Here is a 25873-nt window from a genome sequence, read left to right on the forward strand (position 1 = left end):
CTTAGGTAAATCTTGCCTACAAATCACCATAAATCAGAGAGAGAGAACGGGCGGATTGTCTCATTTTGGTCATGAGTCCAGTGACGTCAAATCCTTCCTGTCGACATCTAACTAAGTTTTAAATCTCGTTGTCCAAGACCTTGGTTGTAAATCGAATACAAAGACCTCGCCTACTTTCACTTCCCAAAAGAAGCAATGGATCAAGCCACATACTGTAATGATAATGCCTTCTTTCCTCCTTAGAGTTGAACTGTCTCATCCTTCGAATCTGTGGGAATGTAGATTGAGTGCAGATTGGCCGATTCCATGTCCACCTACACAGCCGTCGAATCAGCAATAGGAGATTTGGCTATATTACACCAACACAATGATAGGGAGATTACATGACGAATTGCCTGTGAATTGTTGATTGAAACAGCAACAGGAGATTTGGCACATAATTTTTTTATGAAATCTCATGCGGGTGAGGCATCACAAAGGGAAAAAAGACCATCTACTACGTCTGCGCTCTCAACGAAAACGAGATGTGAAACTTCACGTAGTAACTGCAAACGTAAACTGCAAACCCTCCATTCTCACGCACGCTCTAATTTTTAAGAATTAAAATATAATCCAACGGTCTGCAATCCGATGATGGATGAATCTCCAATCGCCTTCCCCCAAAGCTCTCCTTAAGAGAGAAAAAGATACATATAACATTCCTTTCCATTTCTTTAGCAGGTAATCACAACTATTAAGTCTTTGCAGTTGCCAATTTTAATAGAAAATGTTTCACATATAGGCACAATTCTCAATATCTTGGTAGGTCATTATGGACATCCTCTTCATAGCACCATCGTGCCATAATCAACGGTTCTCGTTACCTTACTGCTATAAGTCTTCTTGGATTTTCATATCTAAGATTTCGTAGATTTTAGATTTAGTAAGATCAAAGCCATTGTATGAACCTATTACCTCATTTTAGGGATGACCTCACATTTCTCTAGAGATTCATATACTAGCAATTTGTCAATTTTAATAGAAAATTATTCACATATAGGCATAATTCTCAATCTCAAAGTAGGTCATTATGGACATCCTCTTCATAGCACCATTGTGCCACAATCAACGGTTCTCATCACCATCGTACCTTATCATAGGCATTTGCCTATTTTTTATAGAAAATGTTTCACATGTAGGCATAATTCTCAATATCTTGGTACATGTCATTATGGACATCCTCTTCATAGCACCATCGTGCCATAATCAACGGTTCTCGTCACCTTACTACTATAAGTCTTCTTGGATTTTCATATCTAAGATTTGGTATATTTTAGATTTAGTAAGATCAAAGACCATTGTATGAACCTAGTACCTCATCTTAGGGATAATCTCACATTTCTCTAGAGATTTATGTATTAGCAATTGTCTAGTTCATCTTGATGCCTAAGTAGACATTAGTGTCTAGCAATTAGCTCATTCATTTTGATGCCTAAGTAGGCATCAACCACTAGCAATTAGCTAGTTCACCTTGATTGCTAAGTGGTATGAATCAGCATCTAGCATTAACTAGGAGTTTGTAGTTGCCATTTAACTTCTTAAAAGATCATTTAGATCTCTTACGTTAGCATTTACTTAAAAAACTACAATAGCCTATTTCTTTATCATGAGAGAAAGAATATCATCTTTAGCCACCCCATTAATATTAAACACTCTTTTGGCCACCCCATAAGTATTAAATACTCTTTTGGCATCGTTGGATGCTACACTATTACTTGGATGCTTGGACAATAATATTTTCATTTGATTATTAGATAGCTTTATACATAATGAAACAAAAGTTCACATTATGTGTTCATATATGAACATCAAGCTTGACAAAAAGGGTTTCTTCCATCTTCCATCTAGGAATGATCTCTCTTTTGTAGTATTCATAATGTTCTAAAATTGTCCATATATTTTTTATCTAGGGAAACAAGTCCATATGAATAGGCTTGCTTACTTGCATGCTCTTGAAAGGATCCCAATCGAGCAAGTGGCAAAAGGTATACATTTTGCAAACCCCGTCATGCCATCTCCATACCTCCATTGTGAAAGAAGAAAGAAAAATGCTTCTTCCTAGGAGTTTTTTAAACGGAAAGTTTTAAGTCATTAAAATCAATTAAAATCCATTTGAATCAATTTAAACTAATTTAAATGATTGTAAATTAATAAAAACACCTACTTTTTTGGCCAAATATGATAGCTAGTTAACCAAGAATTTACTAAATATATCTCATTTCATTGCATGGGATACTTACTATATACAAGTAATATTTATCACATCCATGTTTTAATGGGAATTGACCAATCCACTAATCAATAAAGAAAAAACCCCTGTATCAAGCTGCTTTTTTAATAATTTTTATTTTTGAAGATCAATCTAATGAATTTATAGATCTGTTTTGAATCAAACTATTTATAACCATTAGAAACCTTTGCTTCTTCTAATACCAAAGTTTGTCACCCATCTCCCTATATCCGTAGCTTGACAAATGGGTTAATTAGAATCTAAGCATAAGCACAAGATCTTTTATGCTTGAACATATTATATTTCTAACTAGGATTAGAAGTACACATGAATCTAACTATTGTTAGTAGTCTTTAGCTGAATCCATGTGACTTTTATGAATTATCTTTGAATATGCAAAAAGTGATTTATTCATAAGCCCATTACTTGATGAAGCATTCTTAGTCATAATCACGAATAATTTCTTAGTGTTAAGTAAAGATATTCTTTCATAATGCATGTATGTATATAATCATGCATACATGTACATTCTATTTAAAATACAATCATCACTTCTTCCTTAACATTTAATATAATAATTCAAAAAGGGCTTATCATGCCATATAAGAAAAGATTTAATAAATTGAATCAAATTGCAAATAATAAAGATAACTCATAAACACCTACAAATACTATAATTACTTAGGCTCATGATATAAGACCCAAATAGAGAGTCTCCTTATTGAGGGGACCTTGTTGACTAGTTAAGGATAATTTCACTCAGAGCCCTTGATCAATCATCAAGGCACCACGGATTCTTATGATCTCTAGCAAGATGCAAACAGACATTGATACGAGTCTTTCAATAGTCAGATAATGTTGCATTCCCAGATTTTACATATGCAGGGACACCTTGTAAGAAACAGAAGCAATATCAGGCCTAGTGCAACGTTACTAGATAGCTTGCAAGTAGCAAAAGAAATATCAAGTTGAGTGCATATTACTAGATAGCAGATGGTACCTACTGCCTAGTGACATGTTATTACAGCCATAGAGTCCTACTGAGATTGACTTCTTGGGGACATCGAGAGAGTAAGATGAAATCCAACTTCCATGGAGTTAGAATTTGTCATAGTTCAACATATTGAAACTTCAAAGAATATCCAAAATATACTTTTATTGTGAAACAATGTAATAGAACCATAGAAGTGTTTTGAACTTTCTAGATACATTCACAATATTCAATTGGAGCTATATCAAACATCCCAAATCATAAGGATTGCGAGTTCTTGACTTGAGTTAGGAATTCGAGGTCATTTTAAGCAAGTAGAAGATCATCTACATAAAGCGCAATTATACAAAAGAATTTGGAGTTTTCTTCAACCACACACTACTATTACTTGGGGTCACTCAAAGTTTGTAAAAAACTCATGTTGTCACTCAAAGTTTGTAGAAACGTCATGCTTGTAAATAATCATAGAGATGATTATACTATACACATGGCAATTTCTTCAATTCATAAATATTCTTAAGGGTTAAGCAAACCTTTGCTCCATCACCACTAGAGATATAACTAGGAGGTTATGACATGAAGACATGTTCTTGAGAAAGAAAACCATGCAGAAAATCTATCTTTACATCCATCAATTAAAGATGGAGTCCTTGAATAGCTAAGAGTACAACTATCACCAAGAGAGATTATATCTTCATCACTAGGATGTATGCGTTGGTGTAGTTGGTGCCATGTATTATGGGAAGTTGTATGCAACCAAGCAATCCTCGTAGCAAGCAAGAGATCCAGCTACATAATGATTTTCTTTAATAGACACTTGGAATCTACAACATTTTAGTGGCTCGGGTGAGCACCCATGTCCAATGTGAATACATAGAAATGAAAGAAGGAAAGCAGAGAAAGATAGATATGTGCACATGAGAGAGAGAGAGAGAGAGAGAGAGAGAGAGAGAAATGAATATGTCCCTTCTTGATGTTATGTTTGACATGGTAATACCAAATTAATATGCATGGTACGATCATTTCAAGCTTTGTTGTTGGCTATGACAATGCTTGGCTCATTTTTATAATACACAGTGAAGGAAGCCATCAAGGGAAAACTGAGCTCACCAAGAATACCATGAACCCACACACTATAGTGGAAAGAGAGATGTATTCGGCTTCAATAATTGAGGTTGTCACATTAGCCTACTTCTCACTATCCTACAAAATAGGAGCCGAAGCAACTTGAAAGAAGAACTATATAGTAGATTGGTTAGAGTTGATGTCATCATTCCAATCAACATCAGACCAGCCAATGAGCATTGGAACTGGCTAAGCATGATATGTAAGACTAAGTTCCTATGTGTATAGAAGGTAACAAATATTCTTTTGATTAGAAGCTAGTGAGGCATGCCTAGATCTTACATGTGCATGAAAACTTGAGTGGTTGCATAGGCAAGACCTGCTTGCATGTAAGACAAGAGGTATTGTATGCAACGGATTGCCTATCAATATTGGATAGTATTCATCTAAGCTCGCTGGCCAAGGCAATTTGGGGACACTTTCCGTGGCATCTTGAGACCAACCTTCATTTTATAGGAAAGAGTTGAGCATTCGCTATGTTAGGATATCACGAACATAGTAAAGTTATATCACTTGTAGAGGGATCTTGCTGGATGTAGATGCCAAGTATGTATTGTGCAGGACCTGTGTCTGTCATCTCAAATTTCAAAGAAAGCTCAAGCTTGACTTAGGTGAGTAAGTCTAGATCATTACATGCGAGATTAAGATATATATAGATTAATGATGCAGTAGTAATGTTTGCTCTTTTTCAAGTAGATAATGCTATCACTAAGGATACAAAGAAAAGCAATGCTCTCAAGAACTCATGCACATGTCTATACCATATGCATGGAGATTATTTGAGCCCATAGAAGCTTTTTGCGGGCACTTATATCTTGTCTTCATAGTTGGGAGCTACATAGCCTCGAGGCTGCATCATCAAGACACGTTCTTTCAGAGGTAATACATCATTGAGAAAGGCTATCTTCATATCATCCTTCTAATGTACATGAAGTCCCTTGGATGCAGAAATGGTGATGATGATGATGCATAGGCTTTGCATGGACATGATGGGAGCAGACGTTTTTATGTAGTTGATGCTATAATTCTACTGGAACTCACGAGCTACTGGAACTCACGAGCCATGAGCCTTTCTTTATAATGTGCTTGAGGTCCATTAGAGTGAAACTTCTTCTTGACGAGCCACTTAGTGTCAATGATGTGGTTGTTTTAGCATTTTGACATGAGGTACCAAGCTCAATTCTTTTGAAGAGACTGGAATTTGGCATCATCACTACAGCCAACAAAGGGCTTTTGGGTTTGAGAGCGAGGTCAAGAGGGATGTGATCGTATAACTAGGGAAATGATATGGGAAAGTTAAGTGAACAAGGAATGAATGGAGTCCCTGAATCTCTCAGAGAAGGCTTCTCTAGTGAGGTGAACGAAATGCTGAGGCTGTGAGGAGGACATAGGATCAAGAAGAGGAGGTGAGGTTAGTGGAGAAGATTGAAACTCAAGAGGTTGATCCAGAGCATCAAGTTAAGAAGGGCCATCCACTTGGTCATCATGCAATGGCAGTTGATGCTTGACATACACGGTAATGAGATCAAATTGTAGACTTTGAGGAGATTGCAATTTGCATGCAATCAGGAGCACAAGCATGTAAATATGAAAAATATTTTCTTCATGAAATGGGCAACGGTTAGGTGGTAGTTGTAACCGACTGATTGGTGGCAGGGCACAGGAGGATTTGAGGGCAATGCCAAACCAACATGATTGGCTCATCTTCCTCCTCATTGGTGATGATGATATGGATAGATTGTTGACTAGTATCTTGCATTGCACTCGAAGAAACTTGTTTGGTGAAGATCATTATTGCAGGAATAAATAATCTTCCATGTTCGTCAATTGTACAATCTGTAATCCTTGATCCCATCAAGGTGACTGTAGCCAATGAGCACATAGTCCTAAGACTTAGGATCAAAGTCGTGCCAATCATTTGAAGGAATGCATGCATAGGCAATGGAGCTAAACACACGGAGATGATGGAGCTATGGTTTGATGACCAATCCAAAGCTCAAAAGCAGTCATGTTGTGACCATGACTATGATTGGTTTTGAAGGTAGTTGGCCTTGACGAGTGCCTCATCCCCTAGGGAAGCCACTATGTAAATAACTAATATAGCATGTGTAATCAATGGTATTTAAAAAATCCCCTACCTATGGATTTTTATAGCCTATATACACCCTTTCTATAAATTTTTCGATGATTAAAGTATCCCTTATGTAAGAAAATTTTCACTTTTTGAATTAAAAAACCCTTATGTATGTATATTTTGTAACTCCATAAAAATCTAGAACCCCTTCAGTTTGATTGCATGTATTATCTTACATATTTCTTATTGACCCCCCTCGGCTCATCCCAAAAGGAGAGAGAGAGATGAGGTTCAATTCAAAGAGCATGGTGTGAGTGCCCTCTACAAATTTTTGATTCTTTTCTTCAGGCCTCATATTTTATTCATCATTATCTAGAATTGTCTTTTGGTAAAAGATGCAATGTATGTGATAATAGTCCTAAAAGATGTCAGCGTAGTATTCACCACCATTATTTGCACAGAGCATCTAAAGAATTCAACTTGTATAATCTTGGGCCACATGATGAAAAGTGGTGAACCTGTGAGTGCTTTACTCTTCTTGGAAAGGAGGTACACCTTATGTAAGAGTTGTAACCATCAATGAATGTAGTGAAGTAGAAAAAGTCCCCCGATGGAAGCAGTTTGCACTAGACCACAAATGACCTAGTGAGCAAGCTAGAGAAGCTAAGTGACCCATGTGTCTTCGAGGCCAGCAAAGGTCATCTTGTGTTGCTTGCCAAGTGCATAGGATTTGTAGAAGAGTTCTACGACTTTGAGGTGACAAGGGGGAATACCACTACTAGCTATAAATCTTTTAAAGGGATTGGAAGTTGAGAGGAACCATGTGTCGATGCCAAAGATAAGCATCTATCGGTTGAGTGAACACGACATTGTTTTCAAGACTTGGACTTGCATCACCTATGAGATTGAGGTTGTCCATCTAGAATCATCTGATTCAAACATTTTAAGTCAAGTAAATGATGCAATGGTATTGGAAAAACTAGATGCTCACTCCACTACTAGTTTTTGAAATAGAAAGAAGGTTCTTGTGGAGTTTTAGAAGCAGATAAACATCGTTAACTACATCTCGTAAACATTATAAGGTCAAATTTTAATGGCTCTATCTAGAACCAACTTCTTCCAGACAACTAATATCTCCAAGATACACTAGAATGGGCCAAGGGAAAAGATCGAAGACATGTAACCATGCCTTAATTTGAGCTATCATGTGGTGGCATAACACAATGTCAAGATAGCATGTTGTTGGTGCAAGAATTGGCCAAGCAAGTGGCCAGGCAAAAGTATTTCTCCGAGAGGTTTATGCACATAGTAGTGAAGGGTTGGGTCGAGGTTTGTGCACAGTTGGCTTCAAGGAAGGAGAGTATGGGAGTCCATTGATTGTAGTTTAGTTTCCTTTGTTTGTCAAAGTTGTTCCATTCGGGAAGGTGCCGTTCAACTGGGAGCAAAGGGTGACAATTTGTACCTAAGTAGATCTAAAACCCTTAAAGTCAGATTGATTTCCATTGTTATGAAACCAACATTGATTGTTGCCATTTCCTTAGTTGGTAAAGAAGACTAATTGAGCCAACTCATTTTGTGCATCATGCTATCTTCACATGATGTCTTATTGCAAGAATTTCCCTATGATCGAGGGCCAAGTCAAATGTGCCAGGCATGATTATGTCATTACAAAAGGATTCCATGAGAGAGGTAGAGCAGACAATAACCTTGTTAAGTCCAGCACTCACTATTTGATCTAGGAGGGATTACCATTATCGATATTTGGAGAATATTTATCGATGTAGTTTGATTTGTGTTGAAATATTTGTGGTCATAAGTCGCCTTCATTTTATCCCCAACCAACTTCATGGTCTTCAAGGTATGAACCAACTGTACCTAAGGATCCCCATAATGGAGGATGATATCAGACCCCACATTATCATCTATAAGTTTCCATGCTATAGAGACAATTGAGAGGCTGGTGCCTAGATTTATGGAATTTTCATTCATGTGATTCACAATTCAGAATGGCTGAGAAGCATCTCCATCTTGATTGACTAGATGCAATAGTTCATGTTTGAAGGCTTCTTGATCTTGTACGTCCTTGTGCCTGGGGTTGCCATTGTGTACACAATGCTGAAATGTGTGGTCCTAGGAACATTTGAGGACGATGTCAATGGCAATTTACAAAAGTAGGCCAATCATCTTTGTCTAACTTTTGATCCAATAAGAAAGTAAGATGAGGAGATCCACCAAGAAGTCAGCATCACAGGTTCCTCTCAACTCATCAAATATGGGCTGTAAACACAGAACTACGAGGAGGGGCCCCCTTTGGGACCGAAGAAATTTTAGATTTTAAATGGGAATTATGGGTAAGTATACTAACTCTAATACCATGTGAATACAGAGAAATGAATTAGAAAAGAAGAGAAGATAGATATGTACACCCATCAGTGAGTGAATGAGTGTGTGTGTGTGTGTGTGTGTGTGTGTGTGTGTGTGTGTGCGTGTGTGTGTGTGCACATGCATGCGTGTGGGTGTGTGTGTATGCTAAGCATGCATGCACATACTGCATGTGTGTGCATAGATGTACGTGCATGTGGATGCTTATGCATGCGCATGTGTGTGTGTGTGTGGGCATGTGTGTGTGTGTGTGTGTGTGTGAGTGAGAGGGATCGATTGATTATATTGTCAAGAGATGGAGTTACATGTAGCCAATCATACAATCAATTATTTAGGTAATAAAATCAACATGCGGACTTCCATTCATTCTAGATTATAACGTGTGGACCAATTGAATTTGTGTATCAGCACAATATAGGATGATATCGAGATCAATCTTTGTAGTCTACTGGAAGTTGTTCTCTCTATGTATTGAAGGAAAAGAGTGTGAAGCATGGAAGAACGGTAATTAATACATCTCAATATATATGTCTGGCAGTGTCAGCCTGGATTAAAGTAATAGTATCTCCTTTTAATGAACCATATATGAGAATTTGTGAGGCAAAAACATGAAAGTAAAACAAAGACCAAGCATGCACCAAGTCTTTTAAGAACATGAATAGACCAAATTTCAAATGGACATACTTATGGAGCATGGAAACCACAGGTGATTCACATAATTATATGTGAATGGATAATCAAGGGAAAGATGAACTTGAAGGAAAACACTTAGTTTATGAGACAAATACTAGACCTTTGATTGGTAAGAAAAAAGCTTTGGTAACGAACTATGGTTTGTGGTGTGTTTTCTTAAATTCTTTGCATATCGAGGTCCTTTTATTCTCTCTTAGAGGTAGGGACACCAAGATAACACTCTAATAAAGAATACACGTTTTTTCTTATGTTTTCATGTAATTCTCTTGTTATTTACATGCTAAAACTACCTCTAGATCTAGATGAGCATCTAAATGTTATGAGACTTGTTTCCTTTTCCTTCGATTGTTAGAATACAAGGACAAAGATGATGGAATGAGCAATCATGCAAGATGGTAATTATTAATCCATTAACCAAATCAATTTCCATCCATAAGCATATCCCACCTTGGTGGGTTGGATTGTGGAGGTGATCTGTACACTCGTCGATCAATAAAAGGATAAAAGTCTACATGTTTTAAATATTTAGAGGTCCAATCATATGGTATAGCAAGATGCAAGAGATAGTGGCCACCCCAATAGCAACTCAAGAAGCTTGAAAGATACTTGAAAAACCTAATGCTTGAGAGAAAGGTGAAGTGAGTCAGCTTAACTAACCCTTCTTTTTTTGGCATTATGAATTTATATTCTATAAGATCTTAGCATTTATGAAGATTTTAAAAAGAATTCATATTTGGGAATCACACAAGTTTCTAGAAGATAGATAGCATTGTGGTGGTATCACTTGGCAAAAGGGCGTGTTGTGAGAAGTAAGAAAATAATTTGCTTTCATTTGCAAACGAATTTTCTTAGAGTTGTCAATTTATGCATGGTGCATCTAGAAGCTACTATAAGAATTTACAATAATGATTTGCCAGTGTCTTGGTCCTCCTATAGGCACTGAAAGAGTATATTGGCAAACCTTAATGTCATGATATGGGTGCTTGACACTATCTTGCCATCTCTTGACATGTGATTGATAATATTGTAAAGACAAACGTTGACAACATTGTAGCTTTGTCCAAGGAGAAATAATCCAAGTAGAGGATTCCCAAATTCTATGGATAAATAAATGCTATATACAATAATAAGTTAGAGCTTGAAACAACTCAACTACCACTAAAAGTCCAAAGTTATCCATCTTATTTCTTTCTCATAAGCTAAATTTTTGCAAATCTTAAATCTTAATCTTCTTTCACCAAGGCCTTGAACAGAGCCATGTTGAACATATGGGTTTGCTTCCTTGCAATCCTTATTCCTTATACAATCGATTGCTCTACATTCTCCAAGCTCCAAAGAGTAGAGAAGCTTCTAGGGATGAGGACCCTTACTCACGTAATCTCTAAGATCATACTAACCAATTTAAGAGTGTATGGTGAGGGAAAATCAAAGTTATTATCACAGTCAATTAATGAACATTGGATTCCAAGTATTAGGTAATTATTTCTCGAAAGGTATCACTTAAAAAATATAACCATATGACATGGGTTTAACATAACAATTTTTTAATCTAATGAATTCATAGAAATATATATATATATATTTCTTTCATTGAAATCTAAATATACTTGAAGACTAAGACACATAAATACTAAGACGCCTAAATATACTTGAAGACTAAGATGCCTAAAGACCTGATGAAACAAATAACCAACATGGGTTTCAAGCCAATGTTCCTCAAGATTTAATAAAGTAAGTAAATAATGTGCATAATTAACTAATGTGCGTAATGATCTACTGAGTAGAATCTCATAGGAACTAAAAAGCAACATTTGTAAAATGCTAAAAATCTCTTATTAGACCTATACATAGCAATGAGAGCCACTACTTTTCCATCATAGCAATTTTCCAAGCCACTCCAAAATGAGGTGAGAGGAGATGTAGAATGAAAAGGACTACATGCCAATATATGGGCACTACAATCAATCCCCAATATACTGGCTCTACAATAAGTCACCATCAACATGTGGGACAAATTATACATCTACCATGTATGACTAAGGAAGGCAAGTTGAATCCCAATTACACTCACTACTATAGTTGTAGGATGAGCATTACTTTAAGGACATAGCAAGAATCCATATGCTATAGTTGTTTCTATCAACAAATTTTTAACATTGCACATTATAGTATGATAGAGAATAAGATGATAAGATTTTCAAATTAAGGTATACAATTAGCTTACATGATGAAGAGGTTGAGGAATCAAAAAGATACAAAAGCCAAACTTTGGCTTGCCATGCATCTATTTCTTGAGTGGGAGAAAAAAACCAAATGTGACTAAGCGATTCAACATGGGAGACAATATTAATAACAAATAGAGGGACATTAACACCGTGAGATGTTTCAACTATGGTCATTTTGGAACTATGCATAAAATTGTACCATCAAGATGCCAAAAGCTGAAGGTATGCCCAAAAGTCCAAAGGAAGATGTAATGACCGTGGATGATGCTTACCAAATCAAAGAATCATTTGGAGGGTGCTAGTTAAAAGTTAACTCTAGGGCTACTCACCACATGTCCCCCATGTAGTAATGTATGATGGTGGACTATGTAGAGTTCTCTCACCACCACGAGTAGTCCACATGGGCAAATCCAACATTCAGTATGGGCTTGGATTTGGAAGAACTAGCGAGTAGGAGGTGCATTCAACTTCACCAATTCATGTACATTCCTAGCATGCAAAGGAACTTTCTTTTGATAAGTTATCTTGACAACGAAGATAATTCATCATTTTCTCCCATGGCACCTGTGTGATTAAAAAATTTGATGGAACCGTTGTAGTCCATGTCCACTGAATAGGGAACCTCTATGAGTTGGCCACCAAAGATGTTGCCACCAGAGTCTGCAAAAGACCAACATACTGGCAACTTGTGGCATCATGGATTAAGACATACAAGCATGCAACGCCTCATTGAGCTTCAACGATATCAAATGGTACATGACTTGGATCATGGTTTTTTTGAACCACACTTTGTTTTCCCTACATGCTATGCTGGGAAGTACTCATGATGGCCTTTTCCTCATCCTAGTAAGAAAACTACTCATGTTCTCCAACTAGTTCACTTTGATGTTAGTGATATGGTATAGACAAGCCTTGGTGGTTCCAGATACCTGTCGTTAACCTTACTCTCACAAGGTTTTTGTCTACATTCTTAAATTTAAGAGCAGCTTTTCAGCAAATTCTGCTCCTTTAAAGCCTATGCAAAAAAGTAGATGAGAAAGTGGCTTCTTACTCTTCATTCTGACAGTGGTGGTGAGTACTGCTCTTTGCCTTTATTGATTTTTGCCATGATGAAGGTTTGATAAGTTTCCCATGCTAAGCCCATGCTCATGCTTCACAAGAGAATGGTTTGGATAACATGACCCGTTGCATGCTTTTTGATGCCCAGTTACTCACTCCCTTTAGGGCTGAGGTAGTTTGCATAGTTGCTGATATCCTTAAGTGCTTGCCAACACGGGCCTATACCATGTAGACCCCTAAAGAACTCAAGTATGAAATGAAGCTTGATGTATCTCGATTCAAGGTTTTTGGCTGCTACATTATGGTTCAAATTTCTGACACTGCTTCAAATTGGCTCCCAAATCATGTATTTGTTTGCTGATGGGATTACAACTGGCATCCAAGGGCTATAAGCTTTACTGCTTGATGAATCACAAAATCCTTTGCAGCAGAGATGTATGTTTTCTAGAAGAATCCGAGTGACCCTATATATCACGTGTGTTCAAGGCCTATTTATAAAATTCTTTATCTGTAAATCTCAAATGCATTATCTGCTATGTTCATGGCACCCTTAATTTCTCCATCTCTTATCAAGCTAGTGTCTCTACTCTTCTTGGCTATGTCGACACCGATTGTTTCAACAATGACCATACCTTGCAAATCCACCTCTGGCTACATGTTTCTTCTTGCTGGACGAACAACCAGCAAGTCATCTAAAAACCAGGATTGTGTGGCCCTATCCAGTACGAAAGCAGAGTATATTGGCCTCAAGTTCATCGCTTGTGAGGCTCTAGATGGCTTACCTACTTCCTTGGTAAACTTCATCAGCAAGCCACCTCCCCACTTCAACTTCTCACAAATAATCAGGGTGCCATTTGTCTCTTTGAAAATGGATCCTTCCATAAGCGTACCAAACACGTCGATGTACGCGATCATTTCATTCATCAAGTCATTTACGATAGAGTGCTTCATCTACTTCACTAAGCCACTCTCGACTGATTGACATCAACTTCTTTGCAAATTCCTTGGTTGTCTGCTTGGTGGAAGTTCTTTCAGAATGATGGCAAACTAACTTTTAACTAAAGAGTCCATGCTAGTCATTAGGTAGGAATTTGTCAGTCTAGACATTAGGTCGGAGTCAATCATTCAATTTTTTGGATGGGTAGGATGTAACAAATTATGTTAACCTAGAGGTTAGGTAGGATTCAATCATTCAATTTTTCTGATGAGTAGGAGTGATGTAACAATTAACATCAATAATAATGTCATCAAAAAAACTAAAAACAGCCTCAGAGTTGAGATTGGGATTCGATTCTTGGCCTTGGGGTGCTAACTCCCTTTAGTAAGAAAGCCTATCAAAATCTTGAGTATGAGATGAATTTAATGATATGCCATAAGTAGAACTTATTCAAATTAACATGGTTGTATTCTACACTAAAACAGCTTCAAATATGTCTTTACACCTTAAAATTTGGGTAACATATGAAAAAGTTACATTAATTTGAAAGGAGATGGGTTTTCATATTTTAGTGTATTTTTTATTTTACCCCCCTTCATCCAAAAGACACCCCCCCTTGGGCCTCACATAATATGAAAAATATGTACAAATCTTATATATTTTTCAAGGTATATATCTTATATTTTATCAGAGGGGGGACATAAAATTATCATATTTTCCCCTTGCATATTTGAAAATTTCTAAGGAAAGCCATACATATTATATATGGATCTTGTCCCCCCATACCCTGAATTTTGGATGAGGGTAGTGACATATTACATATTAAGTTAGCGCCTCAAGTTCTTGTCGTTCTTTTATTTTGGCACTCTTTGTAATAAAGGCCAATTGATTCCAGTTAATCGAGATGGTAATCAGCATGTTTTGCATTCATGCCATACGTTTTTCCACTTCTCTGAGTTTCTTGAGTTTCTTGGGTTCCTTGAGGCCATTGTTTGCTTCAACAAAAGAATATTGACTAAAGAAAACCCGTAAAACATGTCAAACTTGGTTGATGCAAAGAATCATATACATTTAAGTTTTCGCAGTGAGTTGTCCCATCCTCAGCAATCCATGGGAAGCAATCATACCTTTTGGTATGGTCATGGCATGACCTAAGGCCCTCAATGTGCAGTAAGCTATGGATCAAGAAATGAACTCTCTACAATGCAATTGCTCGTGGATCTTGGTACGTCTTTCAATAAATCAAAATATTCTTGGATCAAAGTGACTTGTTAATAAGAAAATGAAGATAAGTTAATAGCTCACTATTTGCCTATATTTACTCAGTACATCACATAGAGATATATGCCCCTATCATAAAAATGAAACTCCATGTGGATTCATGGGCTACATCTGCATTAAATGGATGTCAAGGCGATGTTTCTTAATAGAGTTCCTTTGGATTCTCAACATGTTTAGATGATATAGCCTCAATGTTACAAAATTTGAGGTGAGCAAAATACGGTCTATTTAATTCTTTGTAATCTCTATGGTCTCAAATGATCTCCTCAAGTTTGTTACTATCATGGGCTTCATAAATATATTGAGTTGATGTATTTTCTTAGAGTTTTTTTATGGCTCAATATATTCAAAGTCCATATAGAGTTCATTATGTCTCATAATCTTGTATGTGGATGATCTCCTCTTGGCTTACAACAACTTAGATTTTCTTCTTCAAACAAAAGTGCAATGCTCGAAATGATCCATAACAGCCCTCCTCAATGTTGTCTTGGCTAAAAGAGATTCTAGATGGATTCTAGTGGGGGAGATATTATCTTCATCAATAGAGATCATTTTTAAATGTTTTCAAATGCAAATGACCAAGCCTATGGCCACGTTGATGGGAGTTAGACTGAGACTCTCCAAACACTATTTGTACAATGTTTTATTATGCATAATATCCCTTACCAACAAGATGTTGGTTGTGTGCGCTACTTGATAACCTGTTCTAGACTTAATATTGTATATATGCTACAAGTCAAAGTCTCTCAAGACCCTAGAATGATACACAAGCTTAGAGTCAAGTGGAATTTTGCATTCTTTCCTAGAATCGCATCATTATTCACATTCAAATTCTCCAACTCTTCAAGATTGGTTCGATATGGATTATGGGGAGCATCTTGATTCCGACGAGTTCACTTCTAGTCATATGTTTTATGCGGGTAGGAGGTCCATTTATTTTGTATTCTAAAATTTAAATTGCACATGGCTCTTGCTATTGCCAGGATGAATAAGGATATTTAGCTTCATACCGTACTACAATCAAGTTACTATTTACATTATCAAAAATAAAACTTCTTTCGGGCACATGAAGCACATGTAAAACACCACATTGATGAGGGTCTGTTTAATATCTCGAAGTCTTGTAATCTGGAAACATGTCAATAAACATACTTACAAATATTCTCCCTACAAGTACACAATCAACATTGTGTGGCATTCTTGAATGACAAATCCATGAGCTCCCTTGTACTTTGTTGAAGTTGAAGTTAAGGGAAGGTATTAGAATAATTATGCTTATCAGAGGTATCGCTATCTAGTACGTCTTGTCTAAGATCGGTTTGGTAAGGATATTCCATTAGATTGTGTTAGTAATTTATAATAAGGGTAATCTTTGGCCTATATGTTGGGTAGGCATATATGGTCTATATGTAAGTTGAGGAATGTAAGCTTTATTTTCATAATCATCACGCCTATAAGTAAGTTGGGTACGTCTATATGGTCTATATGTAAGTTGAGGAATGTAAGCTTTATTTTCACAATTATGACGCATGTTCTTTCCTTGTGCATTCTTCGGGAGTTATGCCGAGGTCAATGCACAACAGTGCATCATTAGGAAAGACAGCAATCGAAGGGTTGTGGCAAAAGGAGTAAAGTGTGTTTTTCTCTCTTATGGACGTGAATTAAAGGCGTTTTTTTGAGTGCTACTTCTAGCACCAATATCGGCTATGGCATGGATAGTTTGTCATGCAAATCTGAGAGCTATCAGAAGAGATGCACAATACAGGAATGCTGACAGGCTTTCAACTTGCAACGGGTTCAAGGCTAAGAAGCTGTGAAGCTTGTATCAAGGACAAGCAACGTCACCATTCTTTTGGAAGCAAGGGTAGACGAGCATAGTACTTCTTGAATTGGTACATAGTGATCTTTGTGACCGAATGAATGTTGTATCTAATATTTCATGACTTTTATAGATGATCTTAGCCGGAAGACGGAGGTATTTTCTCAAGGAGAGAAATGACGCCTTTAGCTATTCACAAGCAGATGGTTGAAGAAGAAGTTGAAAATCCTCGAATCGGAATTATTGTAAGAGGGCATCTTCAGACCGTTAACAGCCCCATATATGCCAGGATACAATGGAAAATCAAGCATTGGTTAATGCTGCAAAAAATATGCTGTCACAGGGCGTGCTTAGAAAGTCAAAGCACTTTCCGGCAGCTGCTGTACAGACGGCTCCCTATGTACAAAATAAATAATGGACGACTGCTTTGGATGCTTGCATTCTGGAAGAGAACTGATCTGGTGAAAAGCTCTCATTGTAGGTGTTTGGTTGTCGTGCCACTTCGAATGTATCTGTCGAGACGTGCACGAAATCATATGCATGGAGCAGAAGAGATACTTGGCCTGGCGAAAAGCTGTGTCTCATTTGTAGGTGTTTGGTTGTCGTGCCACTGCAAAAGTACCTGTGGAGAAGTGCACACAATCAGATGCAAGGAGCAGATTTAAAGAAGAGATACGTTTATGAGATATTTGCAAGGGCGCTATGGGTACAAGCTTTGGAGTGACGACTCCCGAGTCCCAAACAGTCTCGCATCATTGTCAGTAATGATGTAGAATGTGTGTTGATCAATGAAGGAGATGATGTCATGCAATCTGACGAAGCCTAAGAGTGATGTTGGCAATGTTTAATGAATTCATTGATGTCATGCAATCTGAGAGTAGTGTTCACAATGTTCATATGTATCAGGAGACATTCAATAAAGGTCTTATGGGGGGAAATGGGAACTTTAATGCCAAGGTGGCATCTAGTTGACAAAGTGAGGATCCTATTCTCCTAGTCACTAAGACAACATCCTAATACAACACTAATCTACGGAGGATGCAACCTAAGTGCAAGCATGATGAAGAGAGTGCTCATGACATGTATCTCAAGTCAATTAGGCTCCAAGATAGATTAGCTTGGACTCATAAAGAGAATCTTGAGATAGTGCAAAGTGCTTGATTGATATTACTTCAAATGAACCTCCCTTTTATAGGTGAGGGTACTTACATCCATTTGCTTACTCACATGTGGGATATCTCCTCCATGCCATGTGGCAGCTTACCCTTTGCTCATACCTTTGCTCTACATGTACTCATGGCACCACAACTCTCAACACCTCCCCTTGGTGCCATAATCCTTTGGCTACTGCAAGGTGGTCAGATGTGAGTTACAAATCCATCACCTCCCCTTAGTGCATACATTGCTACTTAAGGTGGTCAAGTGTGGCTTTTACATGTCAATACCTCCCCTGGGTGCTTTCATAGCTACTCTCAAATGGTCAGGTTTGATTTACAAAACATATGCAAGGTTGGCAAGGTTTTTGCTTTTCAATACATTGCATTGATGTCACCTTTTGGCTCATGGCTTGATGACGATGCGTTTGCTTCTTTGCTTGGTGTAGCTGGTTGCATGATGCTTTGTGCTTCCATGTGCCTTGATGCTTTCTGTGTGGATGCCATGCTTTCCACTATGGTCATCTCATGCACTTGTGCTTTTGGCATGCTTTTTACATCGATGTTTGCATTCATGCTTTGCTTTTTCATTTGTTGCAAAGGTCTTACCAATTGATTTCTTTCAATATTGGCAGTGTCTAATTGCATACAATGATTCTGATCTGACAGGCGCGTAGAGCTCGGAAAGACGATCACTTTTCCTTTTTGGAGCGTGTCCAAATTCTTCCTGGATTGCAAGTTACGCCTTGTTGAAGGTTTTGTGAAGAAGAGGGGCCTTTGATGATGTGGCTGGGCTATTCACATGCTGCTTGCAGGACTGTGCTTGGGTAGCACTGCTGACTGTGCATGCTTAGGTGGCACTTTAACTCACCCTATCTACTTGCTGACCAAGGTTAATTCTACCCAGGTTACATTAACCAGCAGTCAATGACCACACCCAACTAAGTTAACTCATGGTTACACAAATTTTACTATGGTTCAATAACCCAGGCAGTTGAACCTAACCATAGTTAAATATAATCACCTTATCTGCCACGTGTCCTAAGGTAGACCTTAGACAAGAATGAAGGAGATCTTTGAAGCTTCTGCGACGACGGCGACGAAGAAACTCAGGAGCTGCGAGCTGCGGACGGAGTGAGCCACTATAGAGAAGCCGAGTATGGGCTTGAGAAGCTTGGGAGCTGCGTGTGCATTGCAACGCTCAACTGGATGAATTCATCCGCAAGCGGGCTGTGAAGGCCTTGGAGCAGTCCGATACAGAGAGCTATGAGCCGCGGAGGTCATTTGGAGCTGCTGTGTCGATGTTGCACAGGCCGACTGAAGGACCTCAGTCGTGCTTTAGGACTGGAGCATAGTTAGAGAACAGTCAACCCGTGTGCATGGCGCGGCGCTGGAGTTGGCGAGGGAGCTGCTGAGCCTATGCACTGTAATGTTCCGTCGTCACCAGTTCCTTGTCTGGAGGAAGGCCCTTTGTTCTGTAGACTGCCCGTTATATTGGGGCGACGTATGCTGAGGAGTCGACAATTCGCCTGAGCCACCAGTCGTTGGGAGGCTGCAGTTTGTAGGATAGCCAAACGTGGGCAAGGCTTTTGGAGCGCTGCTCATTGAAGAGGTGAAGACGAAGGGTTGCTGGTCGTGGTAGAAGCAAAGGTTCACCGTAGGGACTCAAAAGGCTTGCTAGTCTATGGATGGCACAGCTGAGCTGCTGTTCTATGAGCTAGGAGTCGGCCTTTTTGTAGACGGAGTCGCTACTGCTTGAGTGAACACTCAAAAACCTCAATATCTCATAGAAGGAAGAAGAAGAAGTTCTAGTTCTCACAAGAACGAAAATATCTCAAATTTTCATGGACGGAATTCTCTCAATCTAAAAACTAAAACTAACCTAAGAGAAAACGTGTGCTCCTAATGCAACCTACAACTAATCTAGGAGACTAGACCTAAGCTCTGATACCATGACAAAGTGAGGATCCTATTCTCCTAGTCACTAAGACAACATCCTAATACAACACTAATCTACGGAGGATGCAACCTAAGTGCAAGCATGATGAAGAGAGTGCTCATGACATGTATCTCAAGTCAATTAGGTTCCAAGATAGATTAGCTTGGACTCATAAAGAGAATCTTGAGATAGTGCAAAGTGCTTGATTGATATTACTTCAAATGAACCTCTCTTTTATAGGTGAGGGTACTTACATCCATTTGCTTGCTCACATGTGGGATATCTCCTCCATGCCATGTGGCAGCTTACCCTTTGCTCATACCTTTGCTCTACATGTACTCATGGCACCACAACTCTCAACACTAGTCCCCCACCTTCTTTTCCCATTTTTTTCCCACAAAACCAGGGAGCTCTTGAGTCTTGAGCTCAATCTCTTGATCTCAACTTGGGGGATTTATGGGAAAATGGAATTAGTGAAGCTTGTAAAGGCTGAAAATGACATCTAATCCACATTTCCACCAAACAATATGATATTCATCATGGGGAATTGACTTTTCCCACTAAAACCTTTTTCCCACCATGTCATAAGGGCTTAAGATGCCCTGCAAATAAATTATATCACATCTTAATAGGTGCCCCAAACATTCAAAAAATCATATTAATTAATTAGTTGGGGGAGGGGGGGAGAGGGGAGTGGTATATGATGGCAAAATATATAAGCATAAAGAGGGGAGGGTGGGCAATAATAAGTCTCAAGGGGGGGAGGGAGAGAGCTTGAATTAAATAAAAAGGGGGGGGGGGAGGGCAAGGGTGTTTACACACTCCTAGTGCCCAAGATGCAATAAATGCATTTGGATCATGGGTGGGATGTGGGGTGAGCAATCTTGCCCGTCCGTAAGCCCCACGAGCAAGTAATTGTGTAAACATGCTTAGAGCACGGTCATGTTAACAGTCCAATTCTCAAATCAGTAGGCTGACACCGGCATGAAACACAACAGACCCATGAAGTACTTCCCTTGCACCCTCGAACTAGCGCCCATCCTCCAAAGGATGGGCGTTGGCCAAGAACCAACTTCGAGGATTATTACCTTCTCTTTCACTAAATACTAGTGAAGAAATGGATTCCACTAGTTGATGCAATTTTTTCACTCCGAATCACTAGTTGGCATCTCTAACACACAATTCATATAAGAAATCTGCTCAACATTACATCATGGAGAAATGTTCTACCGAAGTAGGGTCCTAGCATTCACGACCATGCTCTAAGTATCATGCTTGCATCAATAAACTTAAGTATAGACCATATAAGCTAGAAGATGTTTATTATTATAAGTAACTCTCTAATAGTACGATATGACGAGCCATCCTTACTTAAACTAATGTAGACATGACCTAGGACTTAGATAGAGATACTCCTAATAACACAAGTAGAGTTATTCTAATGTCTCCCTTAACTCTTCCTTAACTCAAACTTAAATTATAAAGTATAGGGGAGCTCATCACTCTATCATCTGATGAATTCCACTTTATAACCATCCCTTTATAAGTATGTCTATAGATTGTATGCAAGCATGTCTATAAAGTATAGGGGAGCTCATCGCTCTATCATCTCATGAAGTCCATTCGATAACTATCCCTTTATAAGTATGTCTACAGATTGTATACAAGCATGTCTATAGACTTAACAAACTCCATGGTAAGAAAAACTTCAAAAACATGATGTTTAATAAAATGATACTTCAAGTTGATGTGTTTCATGTGCTTAGAAGAAGATTCATTTTTGGCAATGAGAATAGCAGATTTGGATTATTGTAGTAATAAAAAAACCAAGTTCACCAAGTGATATGAAGCCAAACACCCTCAGCCATGGTAGCAATAAGAGCCATATATTTGGCTTTAGGAGAAGAAAGAGCCACCGTGTCTTGCATTTTAGTATACTAAGCAATCGGACCCAAATGTGAATAAACAATGCCGACATTATATGTATAAAGTGGGTAACGAAGAAATCATTTGACTACAAGCTACTGAATTATCCTAAGACCTTGCATGTGTTGCTTATAATATATGCAATCTTAGGTCTTGTGTGGGTTACCAAGTATCGCACATAACCAATTGCTTATAGATAAGGTACAGTATGCATGGCAAGGCATTGTGCAAGTGTGAAGAGACATCCATTTGGATAGTATCAGTCCGACTTCCATAGCACTGGCCAAAGGTTTGGTTGTTTGCATCTAAACACATGAAAGGATATCAAGACTACATCTTTATTGATGAAGCTTCATTTCTCCTCTAATAGAATCTCATTGAATTTGAATGCCAAAACAATATTGAGTAGGGCCATTTGACAAAATATGAAGAGGGGAGAAGAGAAGAGTGGAGATGAGGAGAGAGGGCATAGCTAGAAAGCACACCACAAATGACTAACTGTACACTAGATTTAGTTGAAAAAATAGAATATATCCTTTTAGGGTTAGGATTAGGGGATCTAACCCTTTCCTTTATAGCACTCTATAAGGTTAGTGCTATGCATATATGATCACGTGATGGTGCTATGCACACATGATCACATGATGTTGAGCGTGAACTCTCAACATCTTCCCTCAAGATCAACATCATGAAGTAGGTCTTCTCTCAAGATGATGATTCTGGGGAATCGAAAAAGGACTGAGCATTACATTCCATCACACCCCTTTAATGGGAATGTCCTTCCTCTGCGTCAAACTAAGAGCTAGTCGGTGTTTCTTGAATAGCTCTTTACCAAGTGGTTTTCGTAAAGATGTCTGCAACATTTTCTTTGCTATTTGATTGTTGCATCAATTCGAAGCATAAAAAAGAAGCAATAGGGGCAAATAAATGTGTTTAGAAATATTTCAAAAACACGAAAGAAGGAGGGGAGAAAGAGGAAAGAAAGGAGAAGATAAAAGAGGGGAGAAAGAGGGGGACATTGTTGCATGGAAGGGGCTAAATATGAAGGATGGACATGCACTAATGAGGAGAATAATACATAGGATGGATGCATGAGGAGAAGAATGATTGATATAGGAGAGAGGGGATGAATCATAATGCTACAGTGTGATGTCACCAAGTAACACTCTTTCTCTGATGAAGTACTCTCTGACATCAATGTGCTTTGTCCTGGAGTGATATACTGGATTTTTTGCTAATGCTTGACCGATTGATTATCACAGTATATTGTTGTTGGCTTTGACTCATCAAAGTAATCTATTTCTGACAATAGTCTTCTGAGCCATATAGCCTCACATGCACCTGTACTGAGTGCTCTATATTTTGCTTCAGTCGAAGACAAAGAAACAGTTGGTTGTTTGTTTGACAACCATGATATAGCACCTTGACCAAGGAAAAATGCATATCCCTATGTCGATCTCCTGGTCTCATGATCTCTAGCATAGTCACTGTCACAGTATCCATGTAACGGTGGATGACTTCCTCTGTATTCTATCCCAAACTATCTTGTACCTCTGATGTATCTCAAGACTCTTTTGGCTGCATTCCAGTGAGACTGTTTTAGATTTGCCATAAACTATGCTAATGAGCTTACTGCATAACAAATATCTGGCTGTGTGATTGTCAGATATATAAGAGATCCAGTGAGTTACCTGTAGTATCTGTCATTGACTGTAGGCTTTTCTGAATCTTTAGTAAGTTTCAAACTCTGTTCCATGGGAGTGGCTGCAATCTTGCAATCTGCCATATGAAACTTCTTCAGGAGATTGTCAACATACTTGAGCTAACTCATGAATGTGCTATCTAAATCTCTCCAGAAAACAATTCCAAGACAATAGTGCATAAGTCCAAGATCTTTCATGTCGAACTCTACAGATAAGTCTTGTTTCAATTTTCTGATGAAGCTATCCTTGCTTTCTATCACAATCAGATCATCTACATACAAAAGTACAATAGTAATGTCTTCCCCTTGAACTTTGTAGCAGAAGTATGATCTATATTGGATTTCATGTATCCCAAGTCAGCAAAATACTTGTCAATTCTGTTGTACCAACTTCTGGGTGCTTGTTTTAAGCTATAGAGACTTTTCTTGAGATGGCAAACCTTATTCTCCTTTCCTGGTTCAACATAACCTGTCGGTTGTTGCATGTAGACTTCCTCGTCTAGGTAACCATTGAGAAATGCATTCTTGACATCGAGCTGATACACATTCCATTTGCTGAGTGTTGCTAGTGATATCAAGAACTGTATGGAATCCATCTTTGCTACTGGAGCATAAGTCTCATCATAGTCTTTACCATATTGTTGTGCAAATCCTTTTGCAACTAATCTGGCTTTGTATCTCTAAATACTTCCATCTGGATTGTACTTCACTTTATATACCCATTTGTTTGCTATGGCCTTCTTTCCTGATGGAAGGTCACATAATTCCTAAGTATTATTCTTATACAAAGCATCCATTTCTTCATTCATAGCAGTTTGCCATTCTGGCTTATCTACTATATCTTCGAAGTACACTGGCTCTTCTATAGCCATGATAGTAGTCATAAGAGCATAGTTGGTGGTTTCCACCTGAATTGCTTTGCCTTTTTGAGCATATGTCAGCTGGCTGGAGGTCTACTTTCCCTAGTAGACCGTCTGAGCTGCTGTGGCTCTGCTTGGGGTGTTGCTAGCAATTCTTGCTCTTCTTCATCAACCTGTTCTATAGATGATTGTGAAGTCGATGCTTGTATCTCCTGTGTAGGTGAGGTTTTTCATTCTGATTCCTCATCAAAAATTACATCTCTGGAGATAATGACTTTGCGGTTGATGGGATCATATAATTTATATGCTTTGCTTTCTTCACTGTAGCCAACCATGATGCATTTGCATGACTTCGCATCCAATTTCCTGTGATGATCATCATGTATGTGGGCATATGCTATGCAACCAAATATGCGGAGATGCCCAATGTGTGGCTTGTGTCCAGTGAATGCTTCATAAGGAGTCATACCCTATATCGGTTTGATAGGAAGCCGATTAAGCAAGTAGTTAGCTGTAGCTATTGCTTCTGCCCAATACTGATTCAGAAGATGCTTTTCACTAAGCATTACTCTAGCACTATCTGCTAAAGTCCCATTCTTCCTTTTAGCTCTTGCATTCTGTTGAGGAGTATCTGCACATGTGAATTGTCTTCGAATGCCGTGATTTTTGCAAAAGTTCTTGAATGCTGAAGACATGTATTCACCTCCTCTATCTGATCTCATGACCTTGATCTTTCTGCCTGTCTAGTTTTCTACCATGGCTTTGAATTCTTGAAATCTGGAAAACACTTCAAATTTCTCTTTCAAAAAATAGACTCAATAATATCTGCTGTAGTCGTCGATGAAGGTCAAGTAATAAAGTGAACCATTGATGTTGCAGGTCTGGGCATAACCCCATACATCTGTATGAATCAAATCCAGAATTCCTCGTGCACGAGAGGTACTTCTGACAAAGTTGGTTCGCTTTTGTTTGCCAAATTAGCATGCTTCGCAAACTTTTTCAAGAAACTGTAGCTTCGGAATCCCAATTGCCATATTCTGATTCCTGAGATCTAATAAGTACTTGAAATTAACATGACCATATCTCTTTTGTCATTTTGCTGATAGTGGCATCTATTGCGGTTGAGCTGACATGGCATGCTTATCTGGTATTGTAGCTAGCATTCCGTATAAGTGTCCTTCCTTGACACCTTTTGCTACTAGCTGACATCTTTTGGATTTATCTTTGATAGTGCATTCATCACCATCGAAGATGACTTTGTAATTGTGTTTTGTCATTTGACCTACTGACAAAAGGTTCTTGCTGAGCTTTAGAACATAGAGCACATCTTTGACTAATCCTTTTGTACCAGTGAAATTATTCATAGGGATAACACCTGTCCCTTGAACTATATTCGGTGTATTATCTACTGTGTAGATGACATTTTTCTGTCCTTCT

General features: G+C 38.3%; 1 protein-coding gene across 2 annotated transcripts in view; it reads left to right on the top strand.

The window, feature by feature from the left end:
- Positions 1–25873, top strand: part of LOC147897444 (uncharacterized) — a 45726-nt gene that overhangs the window by 12877 nt on the left and 6976 nt on the right. Inside the window, exon 4 of one of the 2 annotated variants that reach the window (XM_087380171.1) lies at positions 1950–2024. The exons of the other annotated variant lie outside the window; for it this stretch is intronic. Coding sequence (XP_087236297.1) covers positions 1950–2024 — 75 coding nt within the window. The remainder of the gene's footprint in view (positions 1–1949; positions 2025–25873) is intronic. 2 annotated transcript variants of the gene reach the window in all.

Source organism: Dipteris shenzhenensis, chromosome 10, assembly GCF_047967505.1.
Source record: "Dipteris shenzhenensis isolate YYH24624 ecotype China chromosome 10, Dip_SZ_1.0, whole genome shotgun sequence".
In the NCBI taxonomy this organism is placed as follows: domain Eukaryota; kingdom Viridiplantae; phylum Streptophyta; class Polypodiopsida; order Gleicheniales; family Dipteridaceae; genus Dipteris; species Dipteris shenzhenensis.